Raw genomic sequence first — 15577 nt, forward strand, 5'->3', positions numbered from 1 at the left:
ACATCAGCGAAATACATCGAATATGGTTCTGGTGACCGTAGAGTGACACTTCCTGGCAATCTCGGTGACCGTATTTTGACCTTTCCTAAATACAGTGACCAAATTGAACCCTAGGATCAAATTGAGATACTATAGATGTAATTTACTCGGCCCAGTCGTTTCAGAACTTTCCTCTCGTCCGCCCCCCCCCCCTATTCTTTGGCACTGGCAGGCCCAAACCTGGCCAAACGGGCCTATTAATCGTGCCGGCACGATAGCCCGCGTGCCGGGCACGTCATGGGCTGGCACGACACGAGGCTACGCGGGCCGGGCCTGGCACGTGGCCCGGCTAGGGCCGTGCCTGGGCTGCTATGCCTGGCACGCGTGCCAGCCCGGCACGGCACGCACAGTGTCACAGCGAGCGGAGCATGCTACTTAAGTGTGCAAGTCCCCCTCAAAAAAAAAACTCTCAAGTGTGCAAGTATACTAGTACTGCCTACTGCTATGCTGTTACGTGCTACTTTTAAATTAAAAAATCATGCTGGTGTAGTGGTGTGTCACAGCGAGGCATGCATGCATGCAGCCCTGCTGCATCGATGTGCCTCGTGAGCACGTTCTGGCTGCGGCGCTGCGCGCCTGCGCACGGCCAGACGCGGCTTTAAAAAAAAAAATCGAGCCATCTCGTGCCAGACGTGCCTACGGGCCAGCACGTGTAGCCATGGGCTGTGCCAGTGCCTGAGAGGGCAGCACGCGTGCCGGCCCGGCACGGCCCAAGTAGTTAGCGTGCCTGGCCGGGCCGTGCCGTGCCTGGCCCGTTTAATCCAGGCCGGGCCGTGCCGTGCCGGGCCGGCCCATCTGGCCAGGCCGCAGGGCCAGGGTGCGATCATGAATGAGCCAACCCAAAAACCTAGCCCCCGCCGTCACCTCACAAGCCAAACCGCAACACCACCAGACGCCTGGCGCGCCCGTGCGTGCAGCCGCCGCGCGCGGCCACGGTCCGCTCAACCCGATGCCGCAGTCGGCGCAGCCCGGCGGCGAGACGCCGCCCATCCACCGCCTCCTCGAGCTGATCAAGTCCGAGCCCGACCCCGCCTCCGCGCTCGCCCACCTGGAGCTCCTCGTCGCCACCTGGCCGGCCTACACCCCGCCCCAGCCGCTCCTCTTCCACCTGCTGCGCCGCCTCGCCACCTCCGCCCCGGCCCGCCTTCCGCGCCTCCTCGGCCTCCTCCCGAGCCTCCGCCACCGCCCGCGCTTCTCCGAGCCCGCCGCGCTCGTCGTCCTCTCCGCCTTCTCCCGCGCGCTCATGCCCGACGCCGCGCTCGCCGCCTTCCGCCGCCTCCCTGCCTTCCTCGGCTGCAACCTGGGCGTCCGCTCCCATAACGCCCTCCTCGACGCTCTCGTGCGGGCCCGTCGCTTCTCTGACGCCGACGCCTTCTTCGCGTCCCTCTCCCATGGCGCCTTCGGGCGCCGCATTGCCCCCAACCTCCGGACTTACAACATCATCCTCCGCTCCCTCTGCGGACGTGGGGACCTCGATCGAGCTCTGATGCTCTTCGATTCCCTTCGCCGCTGCGGAGTTGCTCCGGACCGCGTCACCTACTCCACTCTCATGTCTGGGCTTGTCAAACACAGCCGCTTGGACATGGCACTTTACCTGCTCGACGAAATGCCGACCTATGAAGTGCAGCCTGACGCTGTTTGTTACAATGCAGTGCTCCGAGGGTGTTTCAGGAATGGTGAATTTGAGAAAGCTATGCGGGTGTGGGAGCAGCTGGTGAGAGATCCTGGTGCAAGACCCAACCTCTCCACTTACAATGCGATGCTTGATGGCTTGTGTAAACTTGGGAGGTTTAAGGAGGCGGGTGGGGTATGGGAGAGGATGATTGCAAATAATCACCAAGTCGGCATGATTACCTATGGGATTCTGATTCACGGTTTGTGCCGGTCACGGGATGTGGATGGTGCAGCAAGGGTATATTCAGAGATGATCAAGACTGGGCTTGTTCCTGATGTTGCCATATATAATTCACTCATCAAGGGGTTCTGCCAAGCTGGGAGAGTAGGAGAGGCTTGGAAATTCTGGGACTCTACCAGTGTTTCTGGCATCCGTAATGTGATAACGTATAATATAATGTTGAAGGGGCTCTTTGATGGTGGCATGGTCGATGAAGCTAGAGAATTGTGGGAGCTATTGGAGAAAGACACTTCGTCCTCTCCTGACATGGTGAGTTTTGGCACTATGATCCATGGGTTATGTGAGAAAGGCTTTGCTAACAAGGCACTTCAAATCTTAGTGGAAGCACAGACCAGTGGTAAAAAATTAGATGCATTCTCATATTCATCCGTGATAAGGGGACTGTGCAAGGATGGGAGACTAGATGATGCAGTTAAGTTATATGAAAAGATATCTATGGATGACTGCAAACTGAATCCTCATATTTACAATGCACTAATAAAAGGGTTCTGCCAAGCATCTAAATTTAGTGATGCTGTAAGAATATACGGCGAGATGGCAAACAATGGTTGTTCTCCTACTGTCATCACTTACAACACTCTAATAGATGGACTATGTAAGGCTGAAAAGTATCAAGATGCTTCAAGCTTTACAAAGGAAATGTTGGAGAAAGGTTGTAAACTAGATGTCAATACTTATGCTTCATTGATTCGTGGCCTTTGTAGAGACAAAAAAGTTGATGCTGCCCTTGCTCTGTGGAATCAAATTCTTGATAAGGGTCTTCAGGCAGATGTCATGATGCACAACATCTTAATCCATGGTCTTTGTTCTGCTGGGAAAGTAGATGAAGCTTCGCGTCTTCTCTCTGAGATGAAAGAGAAGAATAACTGCCGCCCAAATCTAGTGACCTATAACACACTCATGGATGGATTTTATGAAATGGGTTGTTTTGACAAAGCAGCGTCTCTGTGGACAGCTATTTTAGAAAATGGTCTGGTACCTGATATAATTTCATATAATACAAGAATTAAGGGTCTATGCTCTTGTCAAAGAACACCTGAGGGTGTCCAATTATTGGATGAGGTGCTTGCACAAGGAATTGTACCAACAGCCATCACATGGAATATACTGGTCAGAGCTGTCATCAAATATGGACCTATTCAAATATGATCTTTTAGAATTCCTCTTGGTAATATCTTCTTTGCCTTAATTCCGCACGATAGGTTTATCTTTCCATGGCCTATATTTTTCACCTGATTTTGTTCGACTTACTATAATAACACTTATGTAGTTTCTCTCATGCCAACCGTAGTGTTTGTTTGAGGGCATCATAATCAAGAATTGCAGATTAATCCCAATGTTAAGAATTTCAGTAATACTAACTGCTTTCACATTTTCACCTGCATATCAGGTTCGGAGCAGTATGCTTTCTAAGATAAAATGGAACCTTTTGAGTGCATGCATTTACCAACTAAATAATGTGTGGAAGCACTGAAATATGCTAAATTTTGTTTCATAAGCTTAGCTGGTTCTTTTGATTCGTCCAGACTAGGCTGTCCTTGCTCGTCTCTTCTTTCTTCTATGATGCAGTAACCAGGGTCAAGTACAATAGTAAACTGATGACCTAAGTGGGCCTAAAATATTGATTTTCCAGTTCAGTTTCGCATCTTTGCTTGTTTATTTCGTTTATGATAAGAGTAGAGAAGTAACCATAGTACCATACACGCCACAGATATGGACATCTAACTCCTATAGCTTGAGAAACCTGCGGTATGCTGGTAGACATCTTGAATCACAAAAGCTATGCAATTCATACTAATTATATATATTTTACTTTGCTAGTGATAATGTTGATTAAAATTTATTGTACTTCTCCTATTTTACTTCAAGTGTACATCTATTTGATTTTTCTTTTGTATCTTCTCAGCTTCAGTGTGATATATCCTGTTCAAAGATGACCTGAACATACCATGCCAATGGAAATTCGACTCAGAGCACCTGAACAATCCAGGCCAATGGAAATTCGACTCAGAGAAGCAAGCTTTCTACATTACTCACGAGGCATCTCAATTACATCATTTGCAAATTGTAAGGCAGAGTATTACCATCTGGTAAGGTAAACATCGAACCAGTTCTATTTATATTGCATCTTTTAAAGAAAAAATGTTCGTTTTTCAGCGGTGTACGCTATAAACCCCAAAACCACTGAAACTGGTTGCTTTACTCCCCTCGTCCCCATCTGTGTCTGCTATCCAATGGGAACATACATGGTCACCGGTTAGAATGGCTTAGAAGAAATAAAATTGAACAATGTGACCCACATGTGCCCGAAGACTACCTTCTCTCTCCTCTTTTCTACCCTCCCTCGAATTGCAATCCATCTCCTCTGATCTCTGGCCATCTCCTTCCACTCTGCTCTGTTCCTTGACGCACTAAGCATGGTACTTGTGGGATCTGCTTCTTCCCCAAGTCCCCTCTATTACCGCACCATGATTTTGTCTACTCTGTTGAGGTTCCGAACTCAGCATGGCCTTCTCTAGCACCTCTTAGATCCTTCCGCTTCTGTTATTTTGATCATTTCTGTTGCCTTACCCCCATGACTGGCTGAGCTCCACTACAGATTTGAGAAACATGATTTTTTTTAAAGTGCATCTGGACTGTAACCTTGTTTTGGCTTTTTAAAGTTGTAATTGCTGAAAATATCTCTGATGCAATAGTGAAGACGGCTTGAGTTTATCAGATCTCAGGTTTGAGAAACCTGTGATTTATAGGCCAAGCTACAATGTACTCCCTCCGTCCCATAATATAAGACCTTAGGGCATCTCCAATGCCGACCCTCAAACCTCCCGCATCCGTCCGGACAGCGGAAGCCATCTAACGCGGTCCTATATCGGTCCGCGGCGCGGTCCGGACGCGTTTCCCGCAAACCAGAGACAAACCTAAGGGGGGGGGGGGTTGCGGGAGTCCGGACCAATTCCACGCCCGCTTCTGACCGACCTGGCCCACCCAAATCCCTCCTCCCTCGCCCACGCGCGTTCCCGCCCGGCGCCAGCTGCCCGCATTCATGCCGCTGTAGAGCGCGCCGTTCCACATTGCAGGCGGCTCAGGCGACGCGACCTTTCTCTGCCTCCGCCATTGAAGCGGCGCGCCGGTCGAGGACGCCGCCCACGACGCGTCTCCGGTGTCCGCGCCTGTTCAATGCCGGAGACGCGTGACTGGACGGGACGGGACGGATATCTACCACGCCTGTTCAATGCCTCGTCCGTCCATATGCTGCCATTAAGCAGGCTCGCCGGCTGAGAAACCCACTCCGGCGCCGCGCATTGACGCACCCGGACGCCTCGCCTCACCGGAATCCGCTATTTAAAGGTGGCCACACCCGGCTAACTCCACACCACAACACAATCCGCTATTTAAAGGCAGCCTCACGTTCACCGGGGACGGACAGGTCGCGGACTCCTTTGAGGATGAGTAGGCCACGGGGAGGTGGCAAGGCCTGGTGTCCCATGTGGGCCGGTCCGTCTCCTGTGTTCTACTCTTCCTCGTCGGAGACAGCACCTTCACTTCATCGGTCTTACCGCCGGTGATCATGGAGACGGCTCATGGAGGAAGACACGGGCTTGGACGCCGGCCGCCGCCGCCATAGGATAGGTTTAGGGGCGGGTCTTTTTTTTGTTCGAAATGTAATGAAAATCCGCCGTGTTTGTATGAAATCCGGCAGTGTTTGCACGAATTTCATCCGGTTTGTTGAAAAAGAGTTTGAAATGTATGCGGGTACGGTTGGATGGCGGCCTCCCGCATCCGTGTCCGCGGACCCCCCCCCCCCCCCCCCCCCCCCCTTGTCCGCGGACGGATGCGGGAGGAAATTTGCGGGTTGCCGTTGAATAAGGTTGCTCACAAATCGGATGTAATAAGTGGGACGGAGGGAGTAAATATTATCTTCTTTTACAAAATATGTGACAATTCATACTACTCTCAGCTTCTGATGGTGGTATTCCTGTCGACAGATGACCTGAGCAACAAGGACCATGAATAATTAGACCCGGAGTAATGTTCCCCCGTTCTATTATGTCATTGGAAAACAACATTCATTTGAGTTTTTGACCCTGCAATCTATTTTGCAATTTCTTTGTTACTCACTTTGAATTGAACCCAAGAAACGTGTTTTTTTAGCGCATCAGGACTATAACCCAGTTACCTTGTTTTGGCTCTTCAAAGTTGTATTGCTTAACCATATCTTTTATTTCTTGGGAAACATGATTGTTTTAGCACATCAGATTTTATCTTTATTTTTTTTAGAAACACGGCTGTTTTTTAGTGCATCAGATAGTAACCTGTTAGGCTGTTACCAACTTACCATGCTTTGGCATCTGAAAGTAGTATTGCTGGATTATCTTTTTGCAAGATTAAAGGTGGCCTGTGCTGATCAGATCTCAGGTTTAAGAAACCTGTGGTTTATAGGCCAAGCTACACCTTCAGTAATATGGTCTATTCTAAAGATTATATCCATTGAAATTAATGTTAGTAGTGGTCATTGCTAGTGAAAAGTACTGATTAAACTCTATTGCTACCTATTCATGTTTTACCAAGTGCACAGCTCTTTCATTCTTCTGCTTTCAGCTTCTGGTGGTGACCCTGTACATAAATGACCTGACCAACCAAGCGAGTGAAAATTAGACCAACCCCCATCCATTTCGCCTTGGCGTTGCAAAGTCGTCACTGACAATTGTAAGATGGGAGTGTTACCATCAGCCCAAGGTAATAAATGTGCTTGTATTTGTAATCATCTTGAGAACCAGATCTCCATCTTGCACCCATCACTCTCCAACTAATGTGGAGGCATTGAACATGAGAGGGTTTCTGTGTGTCCTTGTGGCAGGGTTACGTCATTCCCAACCATTCCCTTTTTTAGTCTGTTCGAATACCAGAACCGCCTAAAGTGTAACACTGGCTGATTATTTCAAGGTCAATACATAGTCTTCCAGTTGACAAGATGCTCAGCAGAGAATGACATCGCTTAACTTCATCGCATCTTCTCCTTCACCATTTTTTTTCTTGAGATAAAAAGTTTTTTATTCTTCGAATTCCGTCTATTTTCTTGACTATTCATTGTTGAACCTTAACTTTTTATTTGGCAATATTTTGAATTTTTGGTACCCTCTTTCGATCAAAATTTGTGAACATGGATTTTTAGAGTGCATCTGGATTGTAATCCTGTTACCCTGTTTTGGCTTTTAAAAGTTGTAATTGCTGAAACATATCTCTGATGCAAGAGTGAGGACAGCTTGAGTTTATCAGACCTCAGGTTTGAGAAACTTGTGGTTTATATGCCAAGCGACATCATAAATGGTATCTTCGATTACAAAAACCGCATACATTCATATGAATTCTATGCACTATTGTATTGGTACTGAAAATATTAACTGAATTCTAGTGCTACTTAAGCTTTCTACCCTTTAACTTTTAAGTCTTGAGTATACATATCTTCATTTTCTTTTTTCGTACTTCTGGTGCTTATATATACTGCTCATGGATGACCTGAGCAACCAGGCAACCTTCCATCTACTTTATCCAGTTGTTGCAAAGATAGCATCCGGAAATGTAAGACCGAGCATTGCCATTAGCCCAAGGTAAATGCTCATTTGAGTATTGACCCTGCACCTCTTTTGCCATATCTTCTATACCCACTTCGAATCAAAATTTGGCAAATTTGAAGTGTTAGGTGCATCAAAATTGTAACTATGTTACAATTATTTTGGCTTTTGAAAGTTGTAATTGCTGAAACATATCTCTGATGCAATAGTGAAGACAGCTTGAGTTTATCAGATTTCAGGTTCAAGAAAACCTGTGGTTTATAGGCCAAGCTACACTGCAAATGTTATCTTCGATTATAAAATATACGACCATTCATCCCGCTCGCCAGCTTCTGTGGTGATATTTCTGTCCACAAATTACCTGAGCAAGCAGGCCCATGGAAAATCAGACTCGGAGTAACATTTCTCCACTCTACCTAAGACGTTGGAAAACAACATTTACGTTTGTAATCATCTTGAGAACTACTACCTCCATTCCTAAATATAAGACGTTGGGACAGTTAGACGTTGGGCCAGTTAGACGTTGGGACAGTTATATTTGGGAATGGAGGTAGTAGATAGTCTTCCAGTTAACATGATACTCAGCAGACAATGGCTCCCATAACTTTATCCTGGTCTTCCCCTTCACTAAGAATTATCTTCTTCTAATACTTTCTACCCTATAACTCTTGAGTGTACAGTACGGATCTTCATTTTTTTTTTTCCTCAGCTCCTGTTGCTCATATGTCCTTCTGATGGATGGCTTGAGCAACCAGGCGATCAAAAAATTGACCGAGAACGGCAACCTTCCATCTACTCTATCCAGTTGTTGCAAAGACAGCATCTGGTCCTGGAAATGTAAGACTTTGCATTGGCACCAGTCCAAGGTAAATGCTCATTTTAGCATTGATCCTGCACTCTCTTTTGCCATCTCTTCTATACTCTTAGCCTCTTTTGATCGAAATTTGAGTAACTTGACGTGTTGTGTGCATCAAAATTGTAACTTCGTTACATGGTTTTGGCTTTGAAAGTTATATTGCTGAAACATATCTTTGATGCAAGATTGAAGACAGCTTGAGTTTATCAGACCTCAGGTGTAAGAAACCTGTGGTTTATAGGCCAAGCTACACCTTAAATTATAACTAAGATTACACAATCTATATCTTGATTTTATACAGTCTACATCTATATCGATGAAGCTCTTGCTGCTTTTTGATGTTTCACTCAGGGTGCACAGCTCTTTCATTCTTCTCTTTTTTCATTCTTGTCAGCTGCCGGTGGGGATATATCTTGCTCATAGATGACCTGAGCAACCAGGCCAATGAAAATTAAACCCAGAGCAGCAACCTTCCTCCATTCCACCTCTGGCGTTGCAAAGACGGCATTTGCGATTGTAAGACTGAGTATCGCCATCAGTGCAAGGTAAATATTCATCCGAGCTTTTGACCCTGCATTCTCCTTTGTTATCTCTGTGACCTTCTGTGCTTCGATCCTAGCCATCACCTTGATTTCCTCATTGTTTTGAGGTTTTTTGACCTTCCCAAGGCTTTTGAAGAACATGCCTTCGTTTTTCTCCTCTTCAATCCAATCTTCGAAGTCTTCTAACACCCTCTCGTTCATTTCTATCTCCTGCCTTTGCATTTCAGCTGTCTCCTCGTAGGACTGCATCTTGCTGTCGAGTCGCTCCATTATCTATCATATCAGAAATGCAATTCTCTGTCAGACACTAAATGAAGAAGCAATATGCTGTTTAATCCGTCCATGACAAGGGATGCTCACCTGGTCCCCAATTTGATCGAGCTCTTTCATGGCGTTCTGCCCAATCATATCAAACTCGGTGTCGGCATCCTTGGTGAACTTGGTCAGGTAAGCAGACCGCTCATCCAGGAAGTTTGTGATGCGGACCTTCTGCGTCTGAAGCATGGCGATTTTTGCAAGCACCTCCTGCTGGCGTTGGTCACCGCCGTGCGGCAGGGGAGCGTCGGATCCAGCATCTTCGGAGCTGCTCTTACAGATGGAAAATTTCCTCCTGCTTAGATGCAGTGCATGTCGGCGCGGGGAGGATCTGCGCGGCCAGGGAAGGGATGTCCGAACGGTGTGAAGAGTAAGCATCTCCTCTTGATTCTCTGGGTCTTTGGTGTGCTGCTGCTTTTGGTCTGCAGAGTAACCGTGGCGGAGTTTGTTTCTGCACCTCTCGTTTCCTGGAGCCTGGGAACGATATCCACGAAGCCACGCTGCTGTGCTACATGACAAGACCAAGTTGCCCCTTGCGTGCTGCGTGTTCACTCAGGTCCATTTCAACCCATGCCACTTTCCCGGGGAATTGGACCCTGCCTCGTCTCGGTTCCTATCCATTGAGCCAAGTAGTGCCAAGTAGTGCTTTGTGTGTAGCCACCGTGAAATCGATGGAATCCCACTATCTGCCGTGCAATCATGAACTGGGCTGAAACAGAGGTGCTAGCTGGGCCGCATCTACTTATGTTTTTTGTACAACGAAGAGCTGGGCTAGCCTACATTGAATGGCCACCTACAGCTAATCATTCGCCCTACGAAGCTATGGGCTATGGGCTATGGCCATGTCCACAGACACGAATTATTAGTTGATGAATCCATGTGGTCGTTTGGAGTTTTTTTTTCGGATAGAAGGTGCCACATACATCATCCAGCCGACAACTCTATACACTCAACCGATGCAACAAACTGCAGCACCAAAAACGACAGCATACATCCTTAGGTCTACATGATGCTCTCTTAGAAATTAGCACGGGACAACACAAACGACCACATGTGTGATTTGTTTTCATCTTTTTTTATTCTGCAATTATAGACTGAAAATGCTTCGAGCACCTAACCGTCGGTAGTGCGTTCTCGCAAGCTTTTTATTCACCTGTGAAATGGAAACGGGAGCTGCTGGTTGATGGTGCTTTTTAATCTGCCCATTAAGCTTGGAGCCTTATCCGTACTTGGTCCCGCTATTCCACAACTATCGCTTGCATCAATGAGGCAATCGAGCAAGAACTGAAGAAGATGCCGTCCTTGAGACTTTTAATGCCAGAACTTCTCTCTCCGGGTAATCCACATCACGCAGTTACTTTTCTCGAGCAAATTCCCGGAGTAGAGTTACGCGTCTGAGTGCTCATGAGCTGTACCCTTCCGTCCGCCCCACCACATGCGCCGTGTAGTCGAAAGCGCAGAAATGGCCTGCACGATCATGAGACCCGGTCTCGCGCCCATACCCGTCTGTACCTATCTGCCTACAGGAGTAATGACGCGAAGCAAACGAACATGCAGATGCCGGGGGCTTGTGCCGTGCCGCACCTAGGCCCGTACTTAATCTTATCATCGGCAGACGCTTTCGGTACACCTCCGAATCCCCGGCTGCGTCGTTAAAAGATCGCAGCTTGGGTCGCGCGACGCGTCGCTGTCCGCTCTCGCTCCGGCTCCGGACCGCGTCGTCCTCGTCTCTCGATGGAGCCTCCCGGCACTGCACCTTGTCCAACTTGATGCCGCCGGAGTCATGGACGGCCGGGTTATAACAATTAAGTAATCGATTCGGTTCCTCAGCTGTGAGGCCTCGTCGTCATCTCATCTCTCCTCCCGCAGTGGTGCAACGTATTCGCACCGATCTTATCCCTTTGGCCGTTCCACGGTAATGGAGCGGTGATACGTGCGCGCCGCCCTCGGGAGCGGAACAAGTCACCTTACGTCCTTATTACTACTCCAATTGTGGTTTGTACAGCAGTGCAAGCCGGTCGTTGCAGCGGTGCAGCTTCTAGAAGTAATGCGTCCTGGATCGAGAGCCAGAGGTCACGGTCTTGTGCACTGTTATTCGACGGTGATGCCTCCAGAATGTCACATTCAGGGAGGCCTACACGTACGTACGGGCGAGCCGAGTACGGGCGCACAGCCCCGCGTAGACTTTCCGCCACAGGAAATGGTACTGGTGGCTTAACACGCGATCCAGTAATCTATTCCCTCGTTCCAGGCGGCATACACTGCATCAAGGCAATGCGTATCTCCTGGGAACACGCGTGCTGTTTACGCACTGTCGGCACGCTTTGTTATTTTTTCTTGCCACTAGCTAATTTGCCGAAGTGCAGACGAGCCGGTTTGGTTGCTGTTTCAGAAGAGTGACGATGCCCAAGAGGCCAAATCCCTGTAAATCTTCCGAGTTTGAACGCTGGGACTTAAATCTCTCAGCCACTGCCAGCGACCAGCAGACGAGAATTAACTCGGTGTAGTACCCGTATCTCTCGCCAATGTGCGTGTAGTACGCGTATCTCTCGGAGTAGTACGGCCGAGCTCTCTGACGGACTGCGGGCCGTGGCCCGCATGTCGGCCTCCGTGGGACCTCATCCCCGGGGGTCCACGTGGGCCCATGTGCAGTGGTTGTATACCGACGGGGACCTCGCCTCCAGGTGGACGGTGCACCTGAGCAGTACGTGCCGCTGCCTGCTGCGCTGGTCCGGATTCCCCCAGTCGAGATCCGGCTCCGGCACAGCGCACACTGCACAAGATATTTGTTTCCGCCCCCCAAGATACAGTACGTGCATAGAAAGGTTGCGTCGTAATCCAGTTTTTATGTACACTGAATATCTGAACCCACTGTGCAGTTTCTTGACGGACGTGCCACTGCGATCTGTTTGTCCAACTGCAGCCGTCCGCACAGTCAAGGAAAAAAAAAACTTGCTGTGGAGTCTACTACTCCGACGAGATTAAGCCCACGGCAAATATCTGGAGTGAATCACAATTCAAAAAAAAAATTCACTGTACAATATTTTTTTGTTCTACTAGCCTGTGCTGTGCTGTACCTCGAAAAGGTCAATGATTCTCCCTGATGGCGCCGGCCACTGTCCACGAATTCAGTGCACTTGCTCTTAACTTATCGCGACGCTGATGCAGATGATTTTGATGGGGCAGTACAGTAGTAGTACTGCTGCTAAGTAGGCATCTCTCCGTAGCCTCCAAGGTTGGGAGACAGACGTAACAGCCGCGAACCGCTGTCGCTCTCGCGTACTGTCGGTCTGGGTGCGCGGTCACGAGCTCAACTGCCTCGCCCTTCACCGGCCCCGGCTAGGACTACTTTCTTTGGTTTTCGGTATCTATGCTTCGTCGAACGAATGATGATTGATCAGTTGGGGTTTTGAAGGTGCTTTAGCCTGGAACCAAGCAATCATTGTAGAATCTGGCGGAGTTAACTGAAGTTAACACTTGTTTGGAAGTAGGAACTTCGTGGAATTTCACAACGGTTCATTTTACACGAGATTTGATTTAATTTTCATGCCTTCTAAAAGCAAGTACTACAATAGAGTGACGTAGGCGGGCTCTAAAAGATGTCACCTCAGATTTGTGTCTACTTGGTGGAGAGAGGAGAGGAGAGAGGAGAGAAGCGGGTTACAACTTACAGCCGGCTATAGTACGAGTCCTAACAACCATTATGAAAGAAAAATGTGGATCATATATTAATGGTATGGCATACCAGTATGCCTAATTATTTGTATGTGTGGGCTATTTGGTTGGTTATAAGTGACACGTCAGCTCCATATAGCCGGCTCTTGGCTATATATTAACCATGCTCTAAACGAGCATGGCACCACCATGGTTACATTTAAAAAAACTTCAATGTTGCTAGGGCTCGACACCGCGCCTTAGACTTTGCGCGCAAACGACTTCTTCACACAGCTGCGGTGGCACGAGGGAGAGGGAGGGGAGGGGGTGGCGTTAATGGCCAGTGCAATTCACGCGGAGCCGTCAGATCAGTAACCTTCAAAATGTTTTTGGAGTTCAAACACAGAGTCGCCAAAAGTGCATTCTTTGTAATGTTCTCTGTCCTATTTCTCTTATATTTGTGCGTGTACATCATAGTTGGTTCTCAACTTGCATATATAGAAGTTGAAATTTTGGTCTACAACATCACACACTTTACAACAATTGAAAACAAACCATATTTTTAAGTTTCAAACTCTAAATTTAAACATAACATGAACTTCAGCTAAAAGCAATAATCGTAGGTTCCAAATGCATGAAAGAAAAAAATGAAGCACCATGCACACATTCAATCGACATGTATAATCACATGTCGCCGAGGGCGCCGCATCCTCCAGTAGGTGCACCGTCCGCTACTTCGGTGTATTGGCGCTATGCCATCCTTTAACGCATGATCGGCGCTCTTGCCATCTCCCTCCCAAAATGTTCTTGATGTCTCTCTAAAAAAATGATGTTGACGTCCCATCCATGGCATTTGGATACAACATCATCAAACCGGTTCTCCTCGGTGACTCCATCTCTTCCTTGTGCCTTTTACTTTCGTGCATTTTTGTTCCCATCGTGCCATCTTCTCTGTTAGCCCCCCCCCCCCCCCCCCAACTTTTCTTAGTTTATCATCTCGACCGACTTGATAAACTCATAATTGTCATTCATCGCATGCACATCTCATCTCTTTACCACCGCCTTCAGCCTCTTCCTCTTTTCGAGCTGCCCACCCTTGACGCCAAAATAGGATTTCTAGGCCTCTTCTCATCTCCATCATCATTAACTTACTCGCCATCATCAAACTCTAGAGAGGAAGGGGCACATGACCTCGAGTTTTTTGGAGCCTACTCATTCCTTGTTTTCTACTTCTTGTTGTCATGTAATTATTTTCAACAATGTTGGAGGTCAAACGCTTTGCCCTTCGCCATGGGCATTTGCGTCTACCTTTCTTTGACTATCTCATCCTACAACATACAAATGGACATTGATTTAATACTCAAAATTATAAGCAGATGTGACGTTGAAAAATATAACAAGGGTGCTCACATATTCGACAATGGTGACAACGCTAGGAGGTGAGTTCCTCACTTGCTCCAAACAACCCACCCAAAGGTTGCATATATCTTGAATTGTACCTACACTACTGCAGGAAGGTCCTAAGATGACACATGTATCGGAGACCATTTGGCTAAACTGTGTGCGTTGACAAATCACAAACGCTAATAAAATAAAATCATGTGCCAGAAAATGAAACGTGTGCGACGACCAATCCATCGGCCATGATTTGGGGATTAAGACCGTGTGTGATAATGGGCACACCGCTATCTATTGTTATGCGTCTGCAATATGTGTTCATAATGCATACGTTTGGGCATACGTTCCGTGTGTGTTCGTTGCAAACGATGTACAAACACAAAATGTTTGTGATGGTTGGGAGCAATGCACCATGATTCGTGACATGAATACTCATGTGTGATGATTTGAAAGTTGCACGCACATTTCATAGAGTCAACTCGTGTGCGAGAACTCGTGACATCACATACGATTCTTTGGTGTGAATTGTGTGCCTTATCGGACACACGAGTATATCAATCACACCCGTGGGTAAGCACTATGTGTGCATGCGTCCTGCTAGCTCGAGCTTCTTTCTTTCCTAAGTTTCATTGATGGCGTTGCGCTTCCTTCTTTCCTAACTTTTTCATTGATGGCGTTTTGCGAACACGCCACCATTTCCCGCTCCTTCCAAATCGGTTTCTCGCCACCAGCGATTGGGCATAAGCCTAAGCGGCGTGCGACACCCGCGGAGGCCCAGCTAGCGTAGCCTATAGTTCGTCTACCATTTCCAAAGCATGCCAACCCGCCTAGCGCCGCCTCTGCCATCAACCTCCTTGACGAGGAAAGCGATCTGGTGCAGGCGCGACTGCCCATTGAGGCCGAGGGCGTCCCCGGCAATGCACCGGACTACGTTGTGCCGCGTGTCATCGTCGGGGTTGAGCAAACCTTGGCGTAGGGCGCGTCAGTGCTGAGAGGCTGCATCGCGCCGCACAACAAGATTGGTGGAGCCCCGGAGAGGAAAATAGGCGTGTCCGCACCGAGAGGCTGCGGCGCGCCGCACAGCAGGACCGACGGAGCGCCGCAGAGCGAGAGGCACGACGAGTGACAGAGCAAGAGGCACGACGAGTGACAGAGCAAGAGCGGATCCATCGCTGCTTGCCTGCTGTCCTCTCGACGGGACGTTGCATCTGGGTCCACAACCCGTCAGTAGCCCGATTCCTCGCCAGGGATGGGCGGCGGTCATCTGCGCCGTACTTGCGCCAGA

General features: G+C 48.3%; 2 protein-coding genes across 11 annotated transcripts; one reads left to right on the top strand and one right to left on the bottom strand.

Annotated features, from left to right (window-relative positions):
* The first annotated feature begins 903 nt into the window (after positions 1-903).
* On the top strand, positions 904-9103 carry LOC109766312 (uncharacterized). 10 transcript variants are annotated; one of them, XM_040404444.3, is made up of 4 exons: positions 904-3122; positions 3861-4049; positions 6531-6691; positions 8237-9103. In XM_040404444.3, exon 1 carries the CDS (start codon positions 989-991, stop codon positions 3101-3103), a length of 2115 nt encoding a protein of 704 aa, XP_040260378.1. In that variant the 5' UTR covers positions 904-988; the 3' UTR covers positions 3104-3122; positions 3861-4049; positions 6531-6691; positions 8237-9103. The 10 variants fall into 10 exon arrangements, with proteins under 10 accessions (XP_040260378.1, XP_020180667.1, XP_040260377.1 ...); XM_020325078.3 differs by having other exon boundaries at positions 6554-6691; XM_040404443.2 differs by having other exon boundaries at positions 6554-6691; positions 8283-9103.
* LOC109766313 (uncharacterized) lies at positions 8558-10064 on the bottom strand. Its single transcript, XM_020325079.4, has 2 exons — positions 9286-10064; positions 8558-9198 (listed from the first exon to the last, which is right to left on the bottom strand). The coding sequence occupies exons 1-2, from the start codon at positions 9616-9618 to the stop codon at positions 8749-8751; spliced, it is 783 nt and encodes a 260-aa protein (XP_020180668.1). The 5' UTR covers positions 9619-10064; the 3' UTR covers positions 8558-8748.
* Between the last annotated feature and the right edge of the window lie 5513 nt (positions 10065-15577).

Source organism: Aegilops tauschii, chromosome 3 (genome assembly GCF_002575655.3).
Source record: "Aegilops tauschii subsp. strangulata cultivar AL8/78 chromosome 3, Aet v6.0, whole genome shotgun sequence".
NCBI lineage: Eukaryota > Viridiplantae > Streptophyta > Magnoliopsida > Poales > Poaceae > Aegilops > Aegilops tauschii.